The sequence below is a fragment of the Diaphorina citri genome, unplaced genomic scaffold (genome assembly GCF_000475195.1).
Source record: "Diaphorina citri unplaced genomic scaffold, Diaci psyllid genome assembly version 1.1 scaffold277, whole genome shotgun sequence".
NCBI lineage: Eukaryota > Metazoa > Arthropoda > Insecta > Hemiptera > Psyllidae > Diaphorina > Diaphorina citri.
In genome coordinates this window covers 82738-109128 of record NW_007377713.1, presented here as the reverse complement: position 1 = coordinate 109128, position 26391 = coordinate 82738, and the positions used below count along the sequence as shown (strand labels likewise).

The 26391-nt window shown below is 40.4% G+C and overlaps 1 protein-coding gene across 1 annotated transcript in view; it reads left to right on the top strand.

Moving 5' to 3' along the window:
- The window catches only part of LOC103506966, a 47602-nt gene that overhangs the window by 18830 nt on the left and 2381 nt on the right, over positions 1 to 26391 (top strand). The window contains exons 6-13 of the mRNA XM_026821932.1: positions 11043 to 11253; positions 14117 to 14260; positions 16281 to 16445; positions 21717 to 21838; positions 23230 to 23325; positions 23370 to 23495; positions 23941 to 24151; positions 24851 to 25008. Of these exons, the coding sequence (XP_026677733.1) occupies positions 11043 to 11253; positions 14117 to 14260; positions 16281 to 16445; positions 21717 to 21838; positions 23230 to 23325; positions 23370 to 23495; positions 23941 to 24151; positions 24851 to 25008 (1233 nt within the window). The remainder of the gene's footprint in view (positions 1 to 11042; positions 11254 to 14116; positions 14261 to 16280; positions 16446 to 21716; positions 21839 to 23229; positions 23326 to 23369; positions 23496 to 23940; positions 24152 to 24850; positions 25009 to 26391) is intronic.

Genomic DNA, 26391 nt, shown 5'->3' with positions numbered 1-26391 from the left:
TCGAACCAACGAACTCGGGATTGTCGAATCTAGGTACCTACATGTTGACTGCGGTAGGTTCTTCTACTCTTCCCTCGCGCATCCTCTGGTTAGTCATTTTGTTAGACTTCGCTTACACAAGTCCTTTTATTTCTTTACTATTTGGTGCTTTTCCGGATCAAGAAACTCACATCCTCCAACTCCGAACACCAAGAAGCATCAATTTGATTTTGAATACTCTGATACCTAAATAATATTTCTCTTTCCCTCGAACCTAGAGGACCATACCTATTGATACCACACTCAGTCGCCTAAAAAAACTTCGACATCGCCCAATTTGAACCCAGACTTCCAGTTTTTGGGCTTTTTAGGTTCCCGTGAGTCTCTTTTTCGGAGCTCTACAGACCACTGAACGACGGAACCATAAATTTATCTCTGTGGCACGAACTCGGAAAGTCGGAAACATTATACTGCTAATTTAAAATGACTTCTCACTTTAGTGATTTGATATTTTCATGATGGACTTTGTCATAGAGGACATCCACTGAATGGGGTTTCCCCCTGCCTGGTGGATATCAAAGTCAACTTGTATATTAGTCAGATCAGAAACTCAACTAACTTAATCCCCGGCTTATAATCTCATGTTAGAATGAAATAGATTAATAGACCGATCTCGTTTTATACTGCCAGCAAAATAGCTGAAAAGTCCCTTTACTCTCACAGTCAAAAAATTACATGAAGGCAAGGATTAAAGTGTCTAACCGCCATCCTAGTTAGATTTGAAGGTAGCGCGCCTGCCTTGTACGCACTTGGTCGCGGGTTCGATTCCCGCCTGGGGTGAATTTTATCCTAAACAGAATGAATCTTCTCGGAGCAGCTGGCTTTCTTCTGTCCAGTCTTTCTTCTCCCTTCGCTTTCAAGACGATAAAGTCTTAGCAATTTTATTACACTTCCCTATATCAAACCACTTGAAAAGAAATTAAAAAAGTGTCTCGATCTTTCTCGGAGACTGGTCTGGAATAGTGATGTTCGATCTCGAGTAAAAGATCGATCTTTTGAATCGATTCGAATCGAAAGGCTAAAAATCGATCCATCAGATCGACTCGTCAATTGTCACAGAGGACGTCCACTGAATGGGGTTTCCCCCTGCCTGGTGGATATCAAAGTCAACTTGTATATTAGTCAGATCAGAAACTCAACTAACTTAATCCCCGGCTTATAATCTCATGTTAGAATGAAATAGATATTAATAGACCGATCTTGTTTTAGACTGCCAGCAAAATAGCTGAAAAGTCCCTTTACTCTCACACAGTCAAAAAATTACATGAAGGCAAGGATTAAAGTGTCTAGCCGCCATCCTACCTAGTTAGATTTGAAGGTAGCGCGTCTGCCTTGTACGCACTTGGTCGCGGGTTCGATTCCCGCTTGGGGTGAATTTTATCCTAAACAGAATGAATCTTCTCGGAGCAGCTGGCTTTCTTCTGTCCAGTCTTTCTTCTCCCTTCGCTTTCAAGACGATAAAGTCTTAGCAATTTTATTGCACTTCCCTATATCAAACCACTTGAAAAGAAATTAAAAAGGTGTCTCGATCTTTCTCGGAGACTGGGCTGGAATAGTGATGTTCGATCTCGAGTAAAAGATCGATCTTTTGAATCGATTCGAATCGAAAGGCTAAAAATCGATCCATCAGATCGATCTCACCTAAAGAATCGATCTCAAGAAAATCGATCTTTCACCCACTTGTGTTTTGTGACTTTTGTGTGAAAAACTCAAAAACATGAAAAAGACTCAACAGACAAAATCAAATTGCGATTGATTGACTGATTGATCCAATTAGCTTGCGAAAACGAAATGCGAGTTTTGAATATTCGCGTCCGTTCCTCCGGGAATTTTTTAGCCCGTAGTTTATTCGATCGTGATTAAAGAAAATCTGTACCTACCTAATTTGTTTAATATTCAGTTTATTATTTGGTAAACATGTTCAACACATAAAAGGGACTAGTAATCCATTGAGAGCTGGTGCATTCATTATGCTATGGTCACTACGTCACTAGCTACGCGTCGACACTGATCAAACTTTAAATTCTGGGTCTTCCCTGATAGGTCAAAGTTCCGCATGGTTTGGTCTCAACACTTCAAGGTCGCCTCGACAACATAGATTCAACTCGTCTATTACACACAGCCTCAGAATAAGAATAACATAGAAGGAGGGTTTAGGACCAAAACGAAAGACACTTTTCAAATCGAAGGTTATATATCAGCTGATTTGGCTAAAGCTCTGTCCACACACATAGTCGACGCCGTCAATCGACCCGATCGATGTCGCCTGAAACCGCACACTGCCTCGACAACATAGAATCTACGTTGTCGAGGTATTGTATGGATTCAGTCGACACTCGACATAGATCAACCATTGATCGGGTCGATCGACGGCGTCGACTAAGTGTGGACATAGCTTAAGAGGTAAAAACCTTACCACCCACGTGACCAAAGTATTTATTGTTGTTGACCAAGGGTGATTTATATACTATTCTTACTACTATACTGTCCGAGTGTAGGAAACTATTGTAGTAATCTGTAGTATCGTTTGGTTTCAATGGGTGATGTGTGATAGGTATGTCATTCATTGTGTACTCTAGATGTATTGCAGGGGCGGATTTACGAGACCCGATCCTAGGGGTGCAAGAGTCCAAGGGAGGAAAAAAGTGAGACAAAAATTCCAATAATATTGGAAAACAGGAATAATATTTATTATTGTTCTTATCAAAATTATGCGATCTGAATGGTTTGTTGGGAGGAGGTCAAATCTTATTTGCTACCTGAACTTCCGTGATAACATTAATATTACCTATGAACTTTAATATTAATGTAAATTTTATATTGACAATGGTGACTTGCATTAAGCATTAAGGATTCCTCCTACTCAATGAACTTGACTCGTACATACTGATCTACTGACCAAAGTGAATACCAGACAGTATGGCATAGAGCCCGTATAGGTCTCTAATCTGAGGAGCAGCCCTAGAAAGAAATTTTCTGAAGGAACTTTTCGCAGAATTTGACGCTATATAAATTTCGATTTTATCGTCGCGTCGTCCAAAATCGAAGATTATGTGAAATGAAGTCAGATCAGAGTTAGTATCAGACATAATTATAGTCGATGACTTTGGACACCAAATCTCGTAACTAAAAGTTGCAGTGTGAGTGTGATAGATATTTACATATTATTATTTTTGCGAATTTGGAAATTCCCTGTTTACCTACTGTCATGCAATGTCTCTCTGTCATTTAGGTACCTTTCCCCCTCAGACCACAAAAAACATATTTTCAAAAACTGGTACAGTATGATTCATTGATTTCAAGGATATGACATCTCGTCTTGTTGGGCCATACACTCTTGGCCAATATTCTCTTCCACCCACACCCTGTATGTCATCTTGGTCTTCCTTCCTCCATATGTAATATATATTCTACTAATCTATACACCAGAGGTTCTCAATCTGTGGTACGCGAAGTGATTTGAAAACCCCATTTTTTTATGATTTGTCTCGTAAATTCGAAAAACAAATCTGACATGGCTTCTGGTACAGTATGATTCATTAATTTCAAGGATATGACATCTCGTCTTGTTGGGTCATACACTCTTGGCCAATATTCTCATCCACCCGCGCCCTGTATGTCATCTTGGTCTTCCTTCCTCAATATGTAATATATATTCTACTAATCTATAGACCAGAGGTTCCCAATCTGTGGTACGCGAAGTGATTTGAAAACCCCATTTTACTTTCCTTATCCTATAGGAAGGAAAGTAATGTTATCGAGTCAAAATTTCGATGGTCAGTTTTTAGTGTCAAAACACGTTTTGAGGTCCCTAGAGCCTAAATCCAAAGTTTCAGCCATTCGTGTGATGTTCACACGACCTTTCAGATTTTTTATGATTTGTCTCGTAAATTCGAAAAACAAATCTGACAGCCCTAGTTGGGAGAGAGATGATCTACACTCAGTGCACCAAAAAATGAATGAATGTCTGTCTGTCTGTTTGTTTCAACTTAACTCTCGAACGGTTTGTCTGAGTTTGTTGAAATTTCACAATTGAGTTGAACACATCATAAAGGGCATTCTCTCATTTAGATTAATTTGTAAACAATCGGAGAGTACCTACCCTATGATGGCTCTTCTCTTAAGTTGTTGTTGTTGTTGTTGTTGTTGTAGCGGCTTTAGCTTTCGCCGAATGGCGATAGCAGAATAAAGAAAAGATATCTTTTTTTATCTGCTATACACCGGGGTGATGGTCTCTAGCTCTAGCCATGTCAAATTGGCTGGCTCGTCCTGAACCGCAGTCAACCATCGTGAGGACTTGTACTTGGTCTTTAAAAGCAGAGAGAACCCTTTGAGGAACTGCCAGCTTGCTAGGCTGGTTAGGGTTAGCTGTTCTCCTTCCTGTTTATAGTTTCACAGCCAGACGCTAGTCTTCTCTCTGTTTAACATCCCCTAGCCAGACTTCTCTGAAGTGAGGTCCACAGTTCACTAAACCACGAGGGTTCTTCGGGATAACCCTGGGAGTCCCTTTAAAGAAATTCTCTCTTCTGTTCCAGGCTATGGTCATATCGCGCCGAAGACTACCTTAGGGAAGGTAGCCACCATACGAACCACACAAAATTGATGTTTGGAGGTAAGCCAAAAGAACCCTGAGGTGTTAGGTGGTACGCAGTGCTCAAAAGTTTGGGAACCCCTGCTATAGGGTATAAGGTGACCTCGGAGAACCTTGCAAAATTCCTACACTCAGACTTGGAACTATATGAGCATGAAATCAGCAACAACTTCCCCATCGTCGAACCACACAAAATTGATGTTTGGAGGTACGCCAAAAGAACCCTGAGGTGTTAGGTGGTACGCAGTGCTCAAAAGTTTGGGAACCCCTGCTGTAAGGTGACCTCGGAGAACCTTGCAAAATTCCTACACTCAGACTTGGAACTATATGAGCATGAAATCAGCAACAACTTCCCCATCGTCTTCACAATCTTCATTTCCGTGCTTTTAACCTGGGATCTTCGGATTTGACAACACTTTGTTTGAAATTGATATCTAAATTTGGCAACACTTTGTTTGAAATTGATAGATTTGGCAACACTTTGTTTGAAATTGATAGATTTGGCAACATTTTGTTTGAAATTGATAGATTTGGCAACACTTTGTTTGAAATTGATGGATTTGGCAACACTTTGTTTGAAATTGATATTTTTTTTTTCGAAGAGGTTTGATAGAGGGAACTGTAACTGCTAAGGTCTTATCGTCCCGAAATCGAAGAGAGAAGGAAGACAGGATAGGAGAAAGACAGATTTGGCAACACTTTTTTGAAATTGATAGATTTGGCAACACTTTGTTTGAAATTGATACATTTGGCAACACTTTGTTTGAAATTGATAGATTTGGCAACACTTTGTTTGAAATTGATGGATTTGGCAACACTTTGTTTGAAATTGATATTTTTATTTTCGAAGATGTTTAATAGAGGGGACTGTAGCTGCTAAGGTCCTATCGTCCCGAATTCGAAGAAAAGAGGAAGACAGGATAAAGCCAGCCATTCCAGCCAGGATAGGAGAAAGCCAGCCATTCCAGCCAGGATAGGAGAAAGCCAGTCATTCCGAGAACGAACCTATCTGTTTAGGATAAAATCCGCCCCGGGCGGGAATGGAACCCGCGACCTAGCGACTAGTAAGGCAGGCGCCTTACCCTCCAATCTAACTAGACTGGCTGGACAACATTTACGTTCCTTATTTTGCTCATTAGATTTTTATCTCAAAAGATATGGCCTATTGAGCACCTACCTATTGGAACTCCCTTCCCAGTACTGGATAATGGATCACATGGAATATCTACTTCTATATTACACCCCGGATTTACGGGTCATTGGTAAATTGCTGCGTTGTGCGAAGAAATTATTGGATGAAGGTTTAAAGGTCAAAAGGACATAAAAGACATACCTACTAGTTAGAGAACAAAGACATACCTACTAGTTAAAGAACAAACACATAGGTACTAGTTAGAGAACAAACACATAGGCACTAGTTAGAGAACAAACACATAGGTACTAGTTAGAGAACAAACACATAGGTACTAGTTAGAGAACAAACACATAGGTACTAGTTAGAGAACAAACACATAGGGTGCCTGGTTGTACCTTGGCCCCCAAAATCACTTTTTGATTTTTTTAATTTTTTCTATTAATGTTATTGGCATGATTTTAATTGATTTAGAAAGGAAATTTTCTTGGCTATCTATACAATTAGTAATGATTGTTTTACTAATTTTTAATTAAGAGATATACCCAATTTTCCGACACCACCTTTTTGGGGTTCAAGGTACAACTACCCTATGTGTCTAACCGCCATCCTAGTTAGATTTGAAGGTAGCGCGTCTGCCTTGTACGCACTTGGTCGCGGGTTCGATTCCCGCCTGGGGTGAATTTTATCCTAAACAGAATGAATCTTCTCGGAGCAGCTGGCTTTCTTCTGTCCAGTCTTTCTTCTCCCTTCGCTTTCAAGACGATAAAGTCTTAGCAATTTTATTACAGTTCCCTATATCAAACCACTTGAAAAGAAATTAAACAAGCTGGGCCCGTCCCTCCGGGAATTTTTTAGCCCGTAGTTTATTCGATCGTGGTTAAAGAAAGAATACCTCTGTACCTACCTAATTTGTTTAATATTCAGTTTATTATCATTCTTGATTTGATTTTTTGATTTTACTTTCACGTAATGATTTAAAATCAAGACTAGAGCCCGTTCTCCCTTTATTCCCAATAAAATGTTTAAGTCACCCATCCATTTATTGGCCTTTCTCGGCGTAGCTTAACATAGGTGACGCTAAAACCGGTCTGAAGTGACGACTGAAGTGTTATCTAAAACTTTCTCGCTTTGAGTTCATACGTCGTCGCGACAAATTTCGAGATCAGAGCTCATTTGTGTGAGAAAATGTGAAAAAAAAATCCCACAATTACTCAATTAACTTTAAGTCACCAAGTTATTATGCCTAACTTTGAATACCTTGTATGTTGTAGATATGTACGACACGATAAAGAATAAAGAATGTAATATGTATGTATAGAGGTACTCTAATATCTACGTGTTGCGATATCCAAAGATTCTCTGGTATGTATTGGGGATTTCTAAGATTACCTAAAGTGAACTCCCCAATTTACCTATTCTAAATACTAGTAGGCAGTGGCGTAGCGTGGTCTAAATTCAAGTGTAGGGCTCATGCACAGGTCTACCAAGTCCCATCACAGTACATGCCATTAATATTTTCTGTTCTATACTATTCAGCTACTACGATGAGATGGAGCGTGACTATCAGATGCGCGGCCTGCGTCCGCCGCGGCAACACATGACGCGTGCGTCACAATGGTCGCGTCATATGGATACGCCATCTAGCGGTCGACGCCATCAGCCTGCTAGTAGGTACCTATCACCAAATTCTACAGATATCTTCGATTCGACTGAATTCTCATAAACAATTTCACATCAAAATGTTGGTAAGTAGTAAATAAGTAGATTAACGATTTTATCAGGTTTGAAGATTTGAAACAAAAAGAGTGTTTGTTTTACGTCTGTAAATAACACCAATCTTTTTCAGAAATTTGCATTGAACAACATAAATCCCGTTTAGATAGGTAGGTGTGGATAACGAAACTTGATGATTTTGAAGCATGACCTAAATTTGTACAAAGTAGGTAAACAATTTGTAACAGATTCTGCTGTAAAAACCGAAATCTATGGAATCAGGAAGATTATGGGACCAATGCGTAACAGATCAAAGCGTGTTAATTACTTTATAATCCAGGTTATACTTCGTTTACCTATGATTTGCCAATTAGGTGATTACTAATTGAATTGGCAATATAGATCCTTAGTCCTCGCACCGTTAGATTAATACGACCTGTCTTGATCGAAAAATCGAAATCGCTCTAATGTACTATCTAGTTATTAATGTATATTTGATTAAAAAAATCTATGTATAACTGTTTTAAGGTCTCATCAGTCGTGCTTGATTTACCGGTGATGTCACGCATTACAATAACATTATGCCATGAGCCATGGTAGGTATTGATATCCACTAACATGATTTGTTCCTATGGTTCAGTGAACTAAAGACCTCACTCGGAAAAAAGACTGCTACAAGATTCCCAAAAGTCCAATTTGGACCGAAAAATAATTGGAAAAATATCTACCTAGCCTTTACCCACAGCCTAGTTGGGTGGATGGGTGGGTAGCCCGCCTGCCTTATAAGCGCTAGAAATTTAGTTGCACTTCCCAAAGTTCCTATCTACATGCTTATTACCCTAAATAGGACCTAGATATAAGTTTACCTATGAACTGCATATACGAATGCCTTTTTTGATATAATAATAATAATAATTCACTAGTAAAAATAAATGAAAAAAAAAAACGTTTAGGTACTTACATGTTTTCATAGTGCGTCGGAAAAAATCTTAAAACTAAAAAATAAATAAATAAAATAAATTTAAAAAAAAGCAACTGAGATAAAAATAAATAAATTGAGATCACTGTTCTCGCGGATTCATGGTGTTCCACAGCGGAGCGATTCTTGTAGAATGAATGAGATTAGAACTGATCTTACCGATTTACCGATCTTAGAGTCGGAATTTGACTTCAAGTATGTATAATCCATAATCCGTGTAATGCATGCAATATACCTCCCACCCTTGTATTTTGTCATTGAAATCTTCATTCTGTCCCCTACTGTACACCATAACGCCCCCATCCCCCCATTATTTCCGATTTGGAACCTAAAGCTGTGTGCACACTTAGTCGACGCCGTCAATCGACCCGATCGATGTCGACTGAAACCGTCCACTTCCTCGACAACATAGATTCAACTCGTCTATCGACAGCATCTATCGAATGTGTACACACAGCTTATGAATCTACGTTGTCAAGGTAGTGTACGGATTCAGTCGACACTCGACATAGATCAACCATTGATCGGGTCGATTATTTCCGATTTGGAACCTAAAGCTCTGTCCACACATATAGTCGACGCCGTCAATCGACTCGATCGATGTCGACTGAAACCGTACACTGCCTCGACAACATAGAATGTACGTTATCGAGGTATTGTACTATTGTATGGATTCAGTCGACACTCGACATAGATCAACCATTGATCGGGTCGATCCACGGCGTCGACTAAGTATGGACATAGCTTAAGAGGTAAAAACCTTACCACCCACGTGACCAAAGTATTTATTGTTGTTGACCAAAGGTATGAATAATTTCCTGGGTAGGATGATTTTTACAGAAACTTTGAAACATTATTTCTGCTTTTTTACGAAACTTTTACTTTTAACAACTTCTAAGTAAATTCGATGGGTAGGTATCTTATCTTATTTATCCATTATTGACTTTAAAAATTCATAAAACCATTCAGAAATCGGGTGCCCCGGACGGGAATCGAACCCACGGCCTAGCGCCACTTTGTTTGAAATTGATATTTTTTTTTTTCGAAGAGGTTTGATAGAGGGGACTGTAGCAGCTAAGGTCTTATCGTCCCGAATTCGAAGAAAAGAGGAAGACAGGATAAAGCCAGCCATTCCAGCCAGGATAGGAGAAAGCCAGCCATTAACCGACCAGACCGCCAAGCCCAGGATTCTGTCTTCGATACAACATTTCTAGCTAAAGGCAACAACTGTGTTTTCAAATAAAAGGCTTCGGAAGCTAAGATCAATAGGTAATAGAGACCGTCTCGAACGAACCTATCTGTTTAGGATAAAATCCGTCCCGGGCGGGAATGGAACCAGCAACCTAGCGACTTGTAAGGCAGGCGCCTTACCCAAACCTACAGGAAGAACTTGCGGATGGACACCAACTACAATACCCTGTTTGGAAGACTCTGAACCGACTCAGGACGGGAGTGACCAAAACGTCAGAATAGATAAGTTGCGCTTACTTGGGTGATGTTTTAAAAATTTAAAGTCATAGAGTAGGAAAAATGAGGACCAACGGAATTTTTCCTTTTCTTCTACGACTTCTAGATACCGAGATAAATCGATTTAAAAAATACCGGTAAATCGTGAACTTTGACGTCACGGCATACGCTCCCGTAGGCGATGACGTCATAATTCACGACTTCCGCTTCGTTTGTTTGTGCGCAAGCGTTTCTGCGCATTTTGACGGGAAATCTGACGTCACAACTCTTCGAACTTTTTCATTAGAACCCCAATTAAAAATTGAATTTTCGATCTTTTAAAGTTACTTTTTTGGAGTTTTGACCTTAGATTTGGATTTTTCACAACTTTTTATGTAGGAATCGACCTTTTATTAATAATATTTTCCCAATTGCAACTTCTCCATTAGAAGGAACGCTACGGTGCCAAGTTTTAACGCAATGAATTTGCATTTAGAATGTCTGTCTGTTTGTTTGTTTCAACTTAACTCTCGAACGGTTTGTCTGAGTTTGTTGAAATTTCACAATTGAGTTGAACACATCTTAAAGGGCATTCTCTCATTTAGATTTGTAAACAATCGGAGAGTACCTACCCTATGATGGCTCTTCTCTTAAGTTGTTGTTGTAGCGGCTTTAGCTTTCGCCGAATGGCGATAGCAGAATAAAGAAAAGATATCTTTTCTTATCTGCTATACACCGGGGTGATGGTCTCTAGCTCTAGCCATGTCAAATTGGCTGGCTCGTCCTGAACCGCAGTCAACCATCGTGAGGACTTGTGCTTGGTCTTTAAAAGCAGAGAGAACCCTTTGAAGAACTGCCAGCTTGCTAGGCTGGTTAGGGTTAGCTGTTCTCCTTCCTGTTTATAGTCTCACAGCCAGACGCTAGTCTTCTCTCTGTTTAACGTCCCCTAGCCAGACTTCTCTTAAGTGAGGTCCACAGTTCACTAAACCACGAGGGTTCTTCGGAATAACCGTGGGAGTCCCTTTAAAGAAATTCTCTCTTCTGTTCCAGGCTATGGTCATATCGCGCCGAAGACTACCTTAGGGAAGGTAGCCACGACCGTGGGAGTCCCTTTAAAGAAATTCTCTCTTCTGTTCCAGGCTATGGTCATATCGCGCCGAAGACTACCTTAGGGAAGGTAGCCACCATATTCTACGCCATCGTAGGCATCCCCCTCATGCTCCTCTGTCTCTCCAACATAGGTGACATCATGGCCCATAGCTTTCGGTTCCTCTACTGGAAGGTGTGCTGCTATGCATGCACCCGGCCTCGGAAACCACCCGAGTTCAGCCGAAGAACCAAAAGTATTCGGTCCTATGAGTAAGTAACTGAACGAAGGAAGTGAGTTTCAAGTTTTAACTAGTTCTGCTGGGTTAGAATAAATTGTAGATCTTCACAGGCTCTACAGTCGAGTGGACTAATTTTATTGTTGAGTGATTTGGATAGTATCCTGGCAATCAGGTATTCAACAACTAGTTTTGCTGGGTCAGAATTGTAGATCTTCACAGGCTCTACAGTCGAATGGACTGATTTTACTGTTGAGTGATTTGGATAGTATCCTGGCAATCAGGTAGTCAACTCAAGACATTGACTTCTGCATGTCCTACCCGTAGGTACCTAGTACAATATTTTCTTTCATACCTACTTACCTACTGCTCCAAGTCCTGAACAAACACATAGGTAGGTACTAGTTAGAGAACAAAGACATAGGTACTAGTTAGAGAACAAAGACATAGGTACTAGTTAGAGAACAAAGACATAAGTACTAGATAGGTACCTCGTACAATGTTTTCTTTCATACCTACTTGCCTACTGCTCCAAGTCCTGAACAAACACATAGGTACTAGTTAGAGAACAAAGACATAGGTATTAGTTAGAAAACAAACACATAGGTACTAGTTAGAGAATAAAGACATACCTACTAGTTAGAAAACAAAGACATAGGTACTAGTTAGAGAACAAAGACATGGGTACTAGTTAGAGAACAAAGACATAGGTACTAGTTAGAGAATAAAGACATACCTACTAGTTAGAGAACAAAGACATAGGTATCTACTAGTTAGAGGACAAAGACATAGGTACTAGTTAGAGAACAAAGACTTATGTACTAGTTAAAGAACCAGGTTTGCCAAGAAAAAACTTTAGTGAACCATTGCTATAAAAACGTTCATGAAGAAGAAACTTCGTTTCGGGCTTCTTCAACCCCTCCTTTTGACAATATTGCTTCTTATCATATAGGGTTTCATCTGTTGATTTGCTAAGCAACCGTGCAACCGAAATATCATTTGAGTAAGTGTGTAAGCACATGTCGATTCCTACATCAAATCGCTATCTTCCGTTTTCATGTGTTACTATTCCGCTATCTCTACGCTGTCAAACTCTTTTGACTTAGCGGGGTGGAGCATTACCGCGCTCCTTATTCCTATCTCTATTCTATGCCGCAGTGAACTCACTACAAGCGCAACAGTATCGTAACCGCATGCGCCGTGGTAAGTCCGCCATACCGGAGGTGTACCTATGTACCTACCTATGTTCATTCGTATGTACCTATGTTCATTCCTTTGTACCTATGTTCATTTCTATGTACTTATGTTCACCAGCGGTCGCATGCCCGCCAGATCACTTTCTGCCCGTCCTTCTTCATTTAGACGTCACATCCGAACCTCCACCAGATCAGCTGATTATGCACTGGGCGGCACAGATGGTATGAATGGCCGCGCTGCCCATTCTGATACCGAGTGTGGGTGAGTAACACACGATCTAGATCTAGCGTTTGCAAGGCAGATGTGCTACCTTCCAAGCCAACTAGGTTGGCAGGAACCTTTTTAGATGGTTTTAACTAAAGATCACAGTTTGAATGTTTGTGTGGGTCAAATCCTATGATTCATCCCTTAAGCCAGTTATTTCGTTTTTTTTTTTTTTTTTTTTTTTTTTTTTTTGCGGGGAGAAAAAACTTCTCACTTTTCCCCATTGGGCTTTCGTTTTTTTTTTTTTTTATTTCGTAGCGATGAAACAACTGCTACATTAGACGCATGTGGTCTGTGTCGTAGCATACCCATCCCGTAGTATGCCTCTCACTCTCATCAGATGGGCGAGAAGAGACACAATACTTCCCATTGAGGTGCTGGGTAGGGTTGCCAACCGTACGTTATTTCCCGGAACAATCCGTATTTTTGTCAAAAATCAAATGTTCCGCCGGAACACACCCTTGTTCCGGTTTTTTTCCAAATCTATGGAAAATACGGGAACTGACTAGTAAACAGAAAAAATTACAAAAAAAAAAAAGTTTAAAAAGATAGGTAGGTACGTACGAAAAACACAAAAACCCGCGTCAAGTAGGTATTTTTTCAGCCTTTTAGCATGTGATTTTTAGTAACACGGATTCAAAAACGGATTATTAGTAATTTAGTACCTATCCTTGGGTAAAGCAGTTTTACCCAAGGATAGGTACAAGGATGTTTTTATTTCGAATTGCTTCATTGGTATATTTGTGCATGCCTTTGTTCCGGGTAAAAATCGGGAAATCCGTATTTTTTCACCATTTTGCTAGTTTGTACCGTATATGCCGAAAAAAAAGTGAAAGACATAGGTAGATAGGTACTAGTTAGAGAACAAAGACATAGGTACTAGTTAGAGAACAAAGACATACCTACTAGTTAAAGAACCAGGCTTGCCAAGAGAAAAACATTAGTGAACCATTGCTATAAAAACGTTCATGAAGAAGAAACTTCGTTTCGGGCTTCTTCAACCCCTCCTTTTGACAATATTGCTTCTTAGTTAGAGAACAAAGACATACCTACTAGTTAGAGAACAAAGACATACCTACTAGTTAAAGAACCAGGCTTGCCAAGAAAAAACATTAGTGAACCATTGCTATAAAAACGTTCATGAAGAAGAAACTTCGTTTCGTGCTTCTTCAACCCCTCCTTTTGACAATATTGCTTCTTTGTACCTATGTACCTACCTATGTTCATTCCTATGTACCTATGTTCATTCCTATGTACTTATGTTCATTCCTATGTACCTATGTTCATTTCTATTTACCTATGTTCATTTCTATGTACTTATGTTCACAGCGGTCGCATGCCCGCCAGATCACTCTCTGCCCGTCCTGCTTCATTTAGACGTCCTTTCTTATGTACCTATGTTCATTTCTATGTACTTATGTTCACAGCGGTCGCATGCCCGCCAGATCACTCTCTGCCCGTCCTGCTTCATTTAGACGTCACATCCGAACCTCCACCAGATCAGCTGATTATGCACTGGGCGGCACAGATGGTATGAATGGCCGCGCTGCCCACTCTGATACCGAGTGTGGGTGAGTAACACACGATCATATGCTACCTTCCAAGCCAACTAGGCTGGCAGGAACCTTTTTAGATGGTTTTAACTTTTAACTAAAGATCACAGTTTGAATGTTTGTGTGGGTCAAATCCAATGATTCATCCCTTAAGCCAGTTATTTCGTTTTTAGTCCGTCATATGCTACCTTCCAAGCCAACTAGGCTGGCAGGAATCTTTTTAGATGGTTTTAACTAAAGATCACAGTTTGAATGTTTGTGTGGGTCAAATCCAATGATTCATCCCTTAAGCCAGTTATTTCGTTTTTAGTCCGTCCTTCCTTTATTATTACGATAGTAATAAAAAAAGGTATAAGGGACGGACTATTGTATTCGCTTCAGTGTCGTCTGTCGGTCGGTCTGTCTGTCCCCATGGAAGGACTTATCCCCCCGCGAATCGAACCTGGAACCTCCGGTGTGCAAGCCTAGTGTGATACCCACTCGGCCACGGAGACGAGTGGCAAAACAAACCATTTTGAGTACTTCTCTAACGCAAGTATTCTCTTCTAACCATTTCATTCCAATCTATTCTGTTCTATGAATGAGTACAAATTTTTGTCGATGGTGGGATTCGAACCCGGGACCTTCTGCATGGCAAGCGAGCGCGTTACCACTGGGCCAACCGTGCCCCCAGTCTACAAGTTAGATTTGACGGTAGCACGCCTGTAAGTGTTAGGTCGCGGATTCCCGCCCGGGGAGAACTTTATCTTAAACAAATGTATGGCGTTCGTTATTGGAACGACTGGCTTTCCCGTATTTTGTCATCCTGCTCTCTTCGATTTAGGACCTCCGTTCTTACAGTTCCATCTATTAGACAGCTTAAGGAGGGGAAAAAATGTGATATTTATGAGCCAAAACAAACCAATCAAATCACGAATCTTTGTGGTAAAATAGAGCTTCTTCACAACTTTTGTGGATATCACAGCAATACCAAGTGCCTCCTTTAGAATTAATTTTCATCTACTAGTATCATTATTTTACACTGGTAATGATACCCCGTGAATCGAACCTGGAACCTCCGACGTGTAAGCCTAGTGTGATACCCTCTCGGCCACGAAGACGAGTGGCAAAACAAACCATTTTGAGTACTTCTCTAACGCAAGTATTCTCTTCTAACCATTTCATTCCAATCTATTCTGTTCTATTTATAGAGTTAGAGCTGTCTCCTTTTAGAACTCATCTACCAGGCGAACAAACGAAAATGAAAATTCAATTCCATAGTTTGACGATTTTTCTTTAGTTTGTCTCTGTATTTGTTTCACTCTAACTATCAAATAGTTTGTCTGTTTTTATGTATAAAATTCGTCAAAAATGTCAAACACATAGAGGAAATTTTCTTATTAAATTTTAGAGCCGATCCGGCCTTTGTTGTGATCCGTAAGAGCCTTGTTTTTAACGCGTTCTTTGGTTGATAATTCACTGAAGAAGAAAAACAACTAGTTGGTAATTTACCATCCGCATACTATACTATTTAATTTAAACCCATAAGTTCCTCCCAAGTCCAATATACCAATCCACTTTGTCCTCCCAGGTGGTCGCTCTCGGCTCGAGGAGCAATCCCCGCATCACACCCCCTCCCCCCGCATCATGTCACCGCTAGGGTTCGCTGTACATCGTCAGACCTATGTGAAGCCACGCCCCGTACCCCCACCCATTGAGTTTGACTATTATCCACAGGTAAGTTAATTTTAACTCATAAGGTACAAAAACAACCTCGCAAAAGGTCCTCCAGTTTCATTGTAGGCTGTCTGATCTGGCAAGTTGAGTAACACAGAAGGTCTGTCTGTCCCCATGGAAGGACTTATCCCCCCGCGAATCGAACCTGGAACCTTTGGTGTGCAAGCCTAGTGTGATACCCACTCGGCCACGGAGACGAGTGGCAAAACAGACCATTTTGAGTACTTCTCTAACGTAAGTATTCTCTTCTAACCATTTCATTCCAATTCTATTTCATTCCAATTCCATTTCATTCCAATCTATTCTGTTCTATTCTATTCAGCTACTACGATGAGATGGAGCGTGACTATCAGATGCGCGGCCTGCGTCCGCCGCGGCAACACATGACGCGTGCGTCACAATGGTCGCGTCATATGGATACGCCATCTAGCGGTCGACGCCATCAGTCACGTCTAGCGGAACATTCACGCAGTAATCAGAACTTGAGGTGAGTAAACAAAACGTCATGTCGTGAAGGGTTAAGAATGTTAAGATGCAACCTTTAAGGTTCAGTCATTCATCCCAGCTCAGAGAAATGGTAAAATTAAAAATATGGTGTGAACATCACACGACTTTCCTTATCCTATTGAATGGTGCTTATTTGGGTGTTCTGTTGTAACATTTACAATATTAAGATGCAAACTTTAAGGTTCAGTCATTCATCCCAGCTCAGAGAAATGGTAAAATTAAAAATCTGGTGTGAACATCACACGACTTTCCTTATCCTGTTGAATGGTGCTTATTTGGGTGTTCTGTTGTAACATTTACAATACATATCTCTAACCGTTCAGTCAGTATAGCTGAAAACCGCCAAAGAGCGGTCGAAACACGCCAAAAAGCTGTCAAAATACCGCCAACCGCAGTACCTATTTTAACCAAACGTTTTGTATTGCATCCTTGTCATACGCCAAAAAGCTGTCAAAATACCGCCAACCGCAGTACCTATTTTAACCAAACGTTTTGTATTGCATCCTTGTCATATTTGTGAACTACATACCAAATTTCAAGACTTTAGCTTATACCGTTCCCGAGATATTGTTAAATTACACCGAAAACCGAGAAAAAGTGGTAAAATGCCGCCAAGCGTTGCACCGGTCCTAACAAAAAGTTTCGTGTCGCATTCTTGTCACATTTAAAAGATACACACCAAATTTCAAGTCTCTAGCTCTTACCGTTCTCGAGATATTTTGTTTACAGACAGACACACAGAATTTTTAAAATGTCAAGATGAAACGATAAATGTCTCGTCTCGTCTCGCATCAGGCCCTTCACCCACGTTCAGACAGTCTGAGCTTGTGTAACTGAAAGAGCTTAAGACCAAGGTTTGTCCGGGTGTTATTGGTGGGTATAAAAATCAGCACACAGGCTTGACTATTTTCTACTGATGATTCACTCTCCCGCCCTATCAGGATTTCGACTTCTTCACCGAGTACTACGACACGAAGGGTGTGGGAAATGCCGAGCAGATCAAACCCGTCCCCATCTGGCTATGCGTATTCCTGGTGATTAGCTACATCATAGGCGGCGCATTCCTGTTCTCCCACTGGGAACCATGGGGATTCCCAGACTCTGCGTATTTCTGCTTCATCACACTCACCACCATCGGGTTTGGCGACTTTGTACCCGCACAGAAGGTAAGTAATGGAACCAAGCGAGGTCTATACTTTACTCTATACACAAAAGCCCACTGTGAGGCTTAGGTGTTGGGGCAATTGATGCCCCAAGCGATAGGTCAAGCTTATACGAATCTAAAAAAGTGAGGTCTATAATTCACTGATCGAACGAAATGAGTTCACGAAACGTGTCATTTGGAGATCAAATCGGTATTTCCCACTTCTTACTTTGAGAGAGAGAGGGGGGAGAGAGAGAAGGAGAGAGGGACAGATAGATAGAGAGAGAGGTTTGATAGAGGGAACTGTAACTGCTAAGGTCTTATCGTCCCGAAAAAGAAGAGAGAAGGAGGACAGGATAGGAGAAAGCCAGCCGTTCCCTTGTTCAGGATAAAGTTCGCTCCGGGCTGTAATCGGATCCGCAAGCTAGCGCATACAAGGCAGAAGCGCTACTCTTTAAGCTAACTTTAAGTGTGGAATAAAGGAGCGCGGTAGGCCCGTCAAGTCAAGAATATTTGTTGGAAATATTTCTCGCTTTATTTTCCAGGTCCAAGTTACCAAGTCAACAGACGTCCAGACAGCCGAGGAGACAGCTGAGCTACGGATCGCTCTATGCTCCCTCTACTTATTATTCGGCATAGCATTGCTCGCTATGAGTTTCAACTTAGTTCAAGAGGAAGTAATAAGTAACGTGAAGGCCATTGCCAAACATCTGGGTATCATCAAGTCATCGTATGATAATGAAGACGACTAGAGCGTCTTCATTCCTCTATTAGAAGATGGTCTTAAACTTGGCGCTTTCTCTCTCTCTCTTTTGTGTTTTTTGAGGGGATATCATTACTTTTTGTCAGGTTACCTATATGAATAAGAGGTAGTCTTTTGGATAAGCTTTCCTAACAGGCCTTTTGATTGGACTTCAGCCTAAGTGCTTCCCAAAATAGCTAGCGCTACATGTTGCCCCGGACGGCCATCCGTCCAGGTACCTACCACGATGAACGTTGCTTAACTTAACTGATCCGATTTTTTCGTGTTTTTGTGCCATCTAGATGTATAGGAGAGACATAATATTTCCGCTAAATGTGTTCAATAACATCTAATAGTCTTAATACCTACCCTTATCTCTCTCTGTAAATAACTGAAAATAAAACAAGAAAAAACACAAACGAAAAACACAAACAAAAAACAAATACTCTTAGGCCACGGTTACATGGGATGCGTATTTTTAAACTTACGACGCGACGTTGGGTCTTACTAATGTCTCTACAGGGTGGTCCAGAATTATAGGGACAACGGCCTACAGTAGATATATGGGATCATTTCCAACAATAATCATTCCCATATGCATGAGCGGTTTCGATCGGTTCTCTAGATAACCGCCATTTTGTGTGTTTTGGGGAAAATGAGAGGCACCCTCAGAAAAAGTTGAATAACTTTTTTTCTACTTGTCGTAGAAAGAAACGGTTTTCATTTTTGAAATTTGCACAAAATTTTACATCTAGAACAAACATAATAATATGCAAAAAAATACAAACTTACCTATTTTTAGGAGTGATTCTCTCCAAAGTTTCAGTTTTTGAGATTTTTTGACCAACTTTCCGCTTGAATAACTCGAAACTTTTCCCCCATAGAAATCTGGTTCTCATCAGGAAAAACTTGTCTGTTTTGTTGCCTTTCATTAGACATCAAGATCGTCGAAATCGAACGAACGAAACCGGAGATACAACAAAATGTTTGGCAAAAAACGCGAAAAACATTACTCCCACAAGACTATGAACCTAGACTTAATTTGTAGGTACCTCGTACAATATTTTCTTTCATACATATTACATACTTACCTACTGCTCCAAGTCCTGAACAAACACATAGGTACTAGTTAGAGAACAAAGACATACCTACTAGTTAGAGAACAAACACATAGGTACTAGTTAGAGAACAAACCCTCCTGTACTCTATAACAAGTATGCCTTGGATAGGGATGAGTCTCAGAGGGGTAAGTTTCTAACATTAACCACTGAGGGTGAATTTCCATAGTTGATATCTATTGTCCATCACTGAGAGGCAAACACGACCACCAATCAAGGGTACATTTCCATAGGATAATGATGTCTACACTGTACACTCCTGTTTTCTAAATGTTTAGTGAACTGTAGAGTTTGCTTAGAAAAAGAGCCTGGAGCCTAAACACTGTACAAAAAGAGCCTGGAGCCTAAACACTGTACACTCCTGTTTTCTAAATGTTTAGTGAACTGTAGAGTTTGCTTAGAAAAAGAGCCTGGAGCCTAAAATCTGAAACGGTAGTACATGGTAGAAAATACTCGTATTGTCGTATGTATAGGGTTTCATCTGTTGAATTGCTAAACAACCGATATAGGAAAAAGAGCCTGGTGCCTGAAATCTGAAACGGTAGTACATGGTAGAAAATACTCGTATTGTCGTATGTATAGGGTTTCATCTGTTGAATTGCTAAACAACCGATATATCATTTGAGTAAGTGTGTAAGCACATGTCGATTCCTACATCAAATCTCTATCTTCCGTTTTCATGTATTACTATTCTTCTATCTCTACGCTGTCAAACTCTTTTGACTTAGCGGGGTGAAGCATTACCGCACTCCTTATTTCTATCTCTATTCTATGCCGCAGTGAACTCACTACAAGCGCAACAGTATCGTAACCGCATGCGCCGTGGTAAGTCCGCCAGGTACTAGTTAGAGAACAAACACATAGGTACTAGTTAGATATCAAACACATAGGTATTAGTTAGAGAACAAAGACATAGGTACTAGTTAGAGAACAAACACATAGGTACTAGTTAGATATCAAACACATAGGTACTAGTTAGAAAACAAAGACATAGGTACTAGTTAGATATCAAACACATAGGTACTAGTTAGAGAACAAAGACATAGGTACTAGTTAGAGAACAAAGACATAGGTACTAGTTAGAGAACAAAGACATAGGTACGAATAGAATATACCTTGTTTATCCTGCCCGAATAGGACTGAAAAGCCCGAATAGGACTGAATACCGTTCCCGAGATATTGTTAAATTACACCGAAAACCGAGAAAAAGTGGTAAAATGCCGCCAAGCGTTGCACCGGTCTTAACAGAAAGTTTGTGTCGCATCCTTGTCACATTTAAAAGATACACACCAAATTTCAAGTCTCTAGCTCTTACCGTTCTCGAGATATTTTGTTTACAGACAGACACACAGACACATACACGGACCAATGGCTGAAACTTTGGATTTAGGCTCTTGGGACCTCAAAACGTGTTTTGGCACTAAAATCTGACCATCGAAAATTTGACCCTATTACATTACTTTCCTTCCTATAGGATAAGGAAAGTAAAAAGGAATATGATTGTATCCACCCCTTCATTTCCCCTTTACACCTCAATAAATTCTATGTCTTGACTTTTTCTTGAACAACCAAGTTCCAGATCCGAAATCCAATGCGGTAACTACACCATTAAGTCTCATCTTGACGTTATCCTGGTTCACTTTTGGTTTTACCTATAGGATAAGGAAAGTAAAAAGGAATATGATTGTATCCACCCCTTTATTTCCCCTTTACACCTCAATAAATTCTATGTCTTGACTTTTTCTCGAACAACCAAGTTCCAGATCCGAAATCCAATGCGGTAACTACACCATTAAGTCTCATCTTGACGTTATCCTGGTTCACTTTTGGTTTTCCATACCCAAAAGCCCACTCTGAAGCTTAGGTGTAGGAGCAACTGGCCTAAAGAGGGGTTAACCTTATACGAATCTACGAAAGTGCCTTTTAATATGAAAATGCACACTTCAGGAATTAATGCCACTACAACTACAGAAAGCTGACATCCTGTTTTCAGGTATAGTGGGGGATCACAGAACTTACGCTACAGTGCTGTAGGAGCAACTGGTCTAAAGAGGGGTTAACCTTATACGTATCTACGAAAGTGCCTTTTAATATGAAAATGCAGACTTCAGGAATTAATGCCACTACAACTACAGAAAGCTGACACCAGCCTAGTTAGCTTGGTTGGTAGTGCGTCTGCCTTGTAAGCGCTAGGCCTCGGGTTCGATTCCCGCCCGGGGCGGATTTTATCCTGCATCCTGTTTTCAGGTATAGTGGGGGATCACAGAACTTACGCTACAGTGGTGGAGCACCAGATAGTCCCCGGGCACGAGGTGATTATAACAAACAGAAACATCATCGGTCCCCATCCCGAGCCAGAACTGTTGAAGGTAAGCTTGGAGTTTGAGTAAGAACATTAAGCGAGAAATTTGCTCTGAAGCTTAGCTGTAGGGGCAACTGGTCTAAAGAGGGGTTAAGCTTATACGAATCTACGAAAGTGCCTTTTCACATGAAAATGCAGAGTGGAAGAGAATGCCCTAGGAATTAATCCCGCCCCTGGGTTGGGATTTTTCAATATTTTTTTTTCTTTCTTTATTCAATTTTCGTTTTCTTTTGTTAAGTTCTTATTATTTTGTTTTGTGTACCTGTTTGTAAATATTGTAAAATCCTAATAAAGTGTAATATAATAATAAAATGCATACTTCAGGAATTAATGCCACTACAACTACAGAAAGCTGACATCCTGTTTTCAGGTATAGTGGGGGATCACAGAACTTACGCTACAGTGGTGGAGCACCAGATAGTCCCCGGGTACGAGGTGATTATAACAAACAGAAACATCATCGGTCCCCATCCCGAGCCAGAACTGTTGAAGGTAAGCTTGGAGTTTGAGTAAGAACATTAAGCTGTTGAAGGTAAGCTTGGAGTTTGAGTAAAAACATTAAGCTGTTGAAGGTAAGCTTGGAGTTTGAGTAAAAACATTAAGCTGTTGAAGGTAAGCTTGGAGTTTGAGAAAGAAAATTAAGCGAGAAATTTGAGGTTTAGAGTGCAGATTTCTGTGCCGAGAGCGAGTTCTGTGCCGAGAGCGGTTTCTATAAAGAGAATGAGAAAGAAGTTAACAAGTGTAGAATTCAAGGAAGGAGCTGGAATTTAGAGAATGGAGTCATTACAGCCCAGAGTTTTATATGGGAATTAGAATCTGGAGCTATCCGTAATATTTTGAGAAATTTGGGGGTTAGAGTGCAGATTTCTGTGCCGAGAGCGGTTTCTATAAATAGAATGAGAAAGAAGGTAACAAGTGTAGAATTAAAGGAAGGAGCTGGAATTTAGAGAATGGAGTCATTACAGCCCAGAGTTTTATATGGGAATTAGAATCTGGAGCTATCCGTAATATTTTCCCCCTATTATTTTTCCTGTTTGTTCATATTTGTATACCTACCTAATTGACTTGTGCGGTTGTGCCTCTTGTTTTGAAAGCATAAGAAAAACTTAGTTCAGGTTTACCAAGGAAACGATGCAAAGCAACTTTGAATACGCTGCGCTGATTCTGCACATATCACATAAGGTTTAATAAATCTATTCAAACCATTTGTATCTTCCCCTCCAGCGGACTACCCGACTTGTGCCTCTTGTGTTGAAAGCATAAGAAAAACTCAGTTCAGGTTTACCAAGGAAACGATGCAAAGCAACTTTGAATACGCTGCGCTGATTCTGCACATATCACATTTAATCACATAAGATTTAATAAATCTATTCAAAGCATTTGTATCTTCCCCTCTAGCGGACTACCCGCTCTCCCCCTCCAATCAGATACACCGGGACCCCCTGGATGACGATGGTCTACCCCCCACCACCCCTCCTGTACTCCTATCACTTAAGGTTTAGTAAATCTATTCAAAGCATTTCTATCTTCCCCTCCAGCGGACTACCCGCTCTCCCCCTCCAATCAGATACACCGGGACCCCCTGGATGACGATGGTCTACCCCCCACCACCCCTCCTGTACTCTATAACAAGTATGCCTTGGATAGGGATGAGTCTCAGAGGGGTAAGTTTCTAACATTAACCACTGAGGGTGAATTTCCATAGTTGATATCTATTGTCCATCACTGAGAGGCAAACACGACCACCAATTAAGGGTACATTTCCATAGGATAATGATGTCTACACTGTACACTCCTGTTTTCTAAATGTTTAGTGAACTGTAGAGTTTGCTTAGAAAAAGAGCCTGGAGCCTGAAATCTGAAACGGTAGTACATGGTAGAAAATACTCGTATTATCATATAGGGTTTCATCTGTTGATTTGCTAAGCAACCGTGCAACCGAAATATCATTTGAGTAAGTGTGTAAGCACATGTCGATTCCTACATCAAATCGCTATCTTCCGTTTTCATGTGTTACTATTCCGCTATCTCTACGCTGTCAAACTCTTTTGACTTAGCGGGGTGGAGCATTACCGCGCTCCTTATTCCTATCTCTATTCTATGCCGCAGTGAACTCACTACAAGCGCAACAGTATCGTAACCGCATGCGCCGTGGTAAGTCCGCCATACCGGAGGGTAGTAAGCGTGAGCATGACCTTGAAATGGGACGCACCTTGCCGTCCCGACACGATGAGATGGGGCGCCGCAGTTTGCCGCCCTCGAGATATGAAGACACGGGCCGGCGTAGTATGCCGCCTAGATATGATGATATGAACCGCAGGTAGGCTTACCAGACGTCCGCTTTTCGGCGGACATGTCCTTTTTATACGTTTGTCCTCCGTCCGCCTTTTTAAAATATAGCCTCAAAAACCTAATTTACGTAATCTATCGTTTTCCGTTGAGAAGAGGACGTCAGGACTCGACTTTTAAAAAGCATAAATTTAATTTTTGTGCAATTCAGTCCATGTACAATGCTTCGGCGGACATGTCCTTTTTATACGTTTTGCCGTTTGCCGCCTTCGAGATATGAAGACACGGGCCGGCGTAGTATGCCGCCTAGATATGATGATATGAACCGCAGGTAGACTTACCAGACGTCCGCTTTTCGGCGGACATGTCCTTTTTATACGTTTGTCCTCCGTCCACCCCCCTTTTTAAATATAGCCTCAAAAACCCAATTTACGTAATGTATCGTTTTCCGTTGAGAAGAGGACGTCAGGACTCGACTTTTAAAAAGCATAAATTTAATTTTTGTGCAATTCAGTCCATGTACAATGTACGTACATTCAGTAGGTAATAAATAGGTGGTAGGTACCTACATACACTGTACATAGATTAAAAAAAAAAAACATGTTACTTATTATACTGGTGGTTTTTGTGTTGATTATTTTCTGCGTCCTCCTTTTGGATGAAATGTCCGCCTTTTTTTTAGCCAAATGTCCTTCTTTTGAAATTTCCTGTCTGGTAACCCTATCCGCAGGAGTATGCCGCCTCGCTATGATGATATGGGGCGGCGAAGTATGCCGCCAACCAGATATAATGTTGAAATGGGCCGCCGGAGTATGCCGCCATCTAGACAACATTTGGCGGTGGATATGTCACCTCCTATATCACATTGGGCTAGAACACGACAGAAAGGTGAGTGACTTCTGTCTGGTTTACCTACCTTTCTTGTCAACTTCTTCAAGTCTCACATCCTGAACAAGAAACATCTACAGAAGCTTTGTCTCACAGTTATGAAAGATACTCTTCATATTATTCATCGCCATCTTTACTCATAAATTGTTAAAAAAAAGAAGTTGCCCATTGACCTTTGTACTAGGTTTTAATCTTCCTCCTTAGTTTTTGTACTAATCACATCGTCAAATTAATTCTTTGTAATTTATAACATTTGTGTCTGACTTAGTATAACTGTGTCAATTGGCAACTCAATAGTTGAGCAGTTCGTCTAGTAAAAAATTGATATATAATATATAGCTTGATATCTGCAGACGCTACAGTAGAGTGAAATGTCTCTAGACTTATGTAAATGCAGTTTCTTTGTGTTATTATATCACAACTTTGGTGCTCACTGCAGCATTGTAGGATTTTCCCAATATCTCAATAATCGGGCTAGAACACGACAGAAAGGTGAGTGACTTCTGTCTGGTTTACCTTTCTTGTCAACTTCTTCAAGTCTCACAACCTGAACAAGAAACATCTACAGAAGCTTTGTCTCACAGTTTTGAAAGATACTCTTCATAATATTATTCATCGCCATCTTTACTCATAAATTATTAAAAAAAGAAGTTGCCCATTGACCTTTGTACTAGGTTTTAATCTCCTCCTTAGTTTTTGTACTAATCACATCGTCAAATTAATTATTTATAATTTATAACATTTGTGTCTGACTCTGTGTCAATTGGCAACTCAATAGTTGAGCAGTTCGTCTAATAAAAAAATTGATATAATATATATATAGCTTGATATCTGCAGACGCTACAGTAGAGTGAAATGTCTCTAGTACTCTCTAGACTTATAGAGTTAGAGCTGTCTCCTTCGAACTCATCTACCAGGCGAACAAACGAAAATGAAAATTCAATTCCATAGTTTGACGATTTTTCTTTAGTTTGTCTCTGTATTTGTTTCGTTGATCGGACCGATACCGGACCGTGACCGGACCTTGACTGGCACTATAGTGTGAATCAGGCTTTAGAGCTGTCTCCTTCGAACTCATCTACCAGGCGAACAAACGAAAATGAAAATTCAATTCTAAAGTTTGACGATTTTTCTTTAGTTTGTCTCTGTATTTGTTTCACTCTAACTATCAAATAGTTTGTCTGTTTTTATGTGTAAAATTCGTCAAAAATGTCAAGCACATAAAGGAAATTTTTTAATTAAATTTTGGAGCCTATCCGGCCTTTGGTGTGATCCGTAAGAGCCTTGTTTTTAAGGCGTTCTTTGGTTGATAATTCACTGAAGAAGAAAAACAACTAGGTAGTTGGTAATTTACCATCCGCATACTATACTATTTAATTTAAA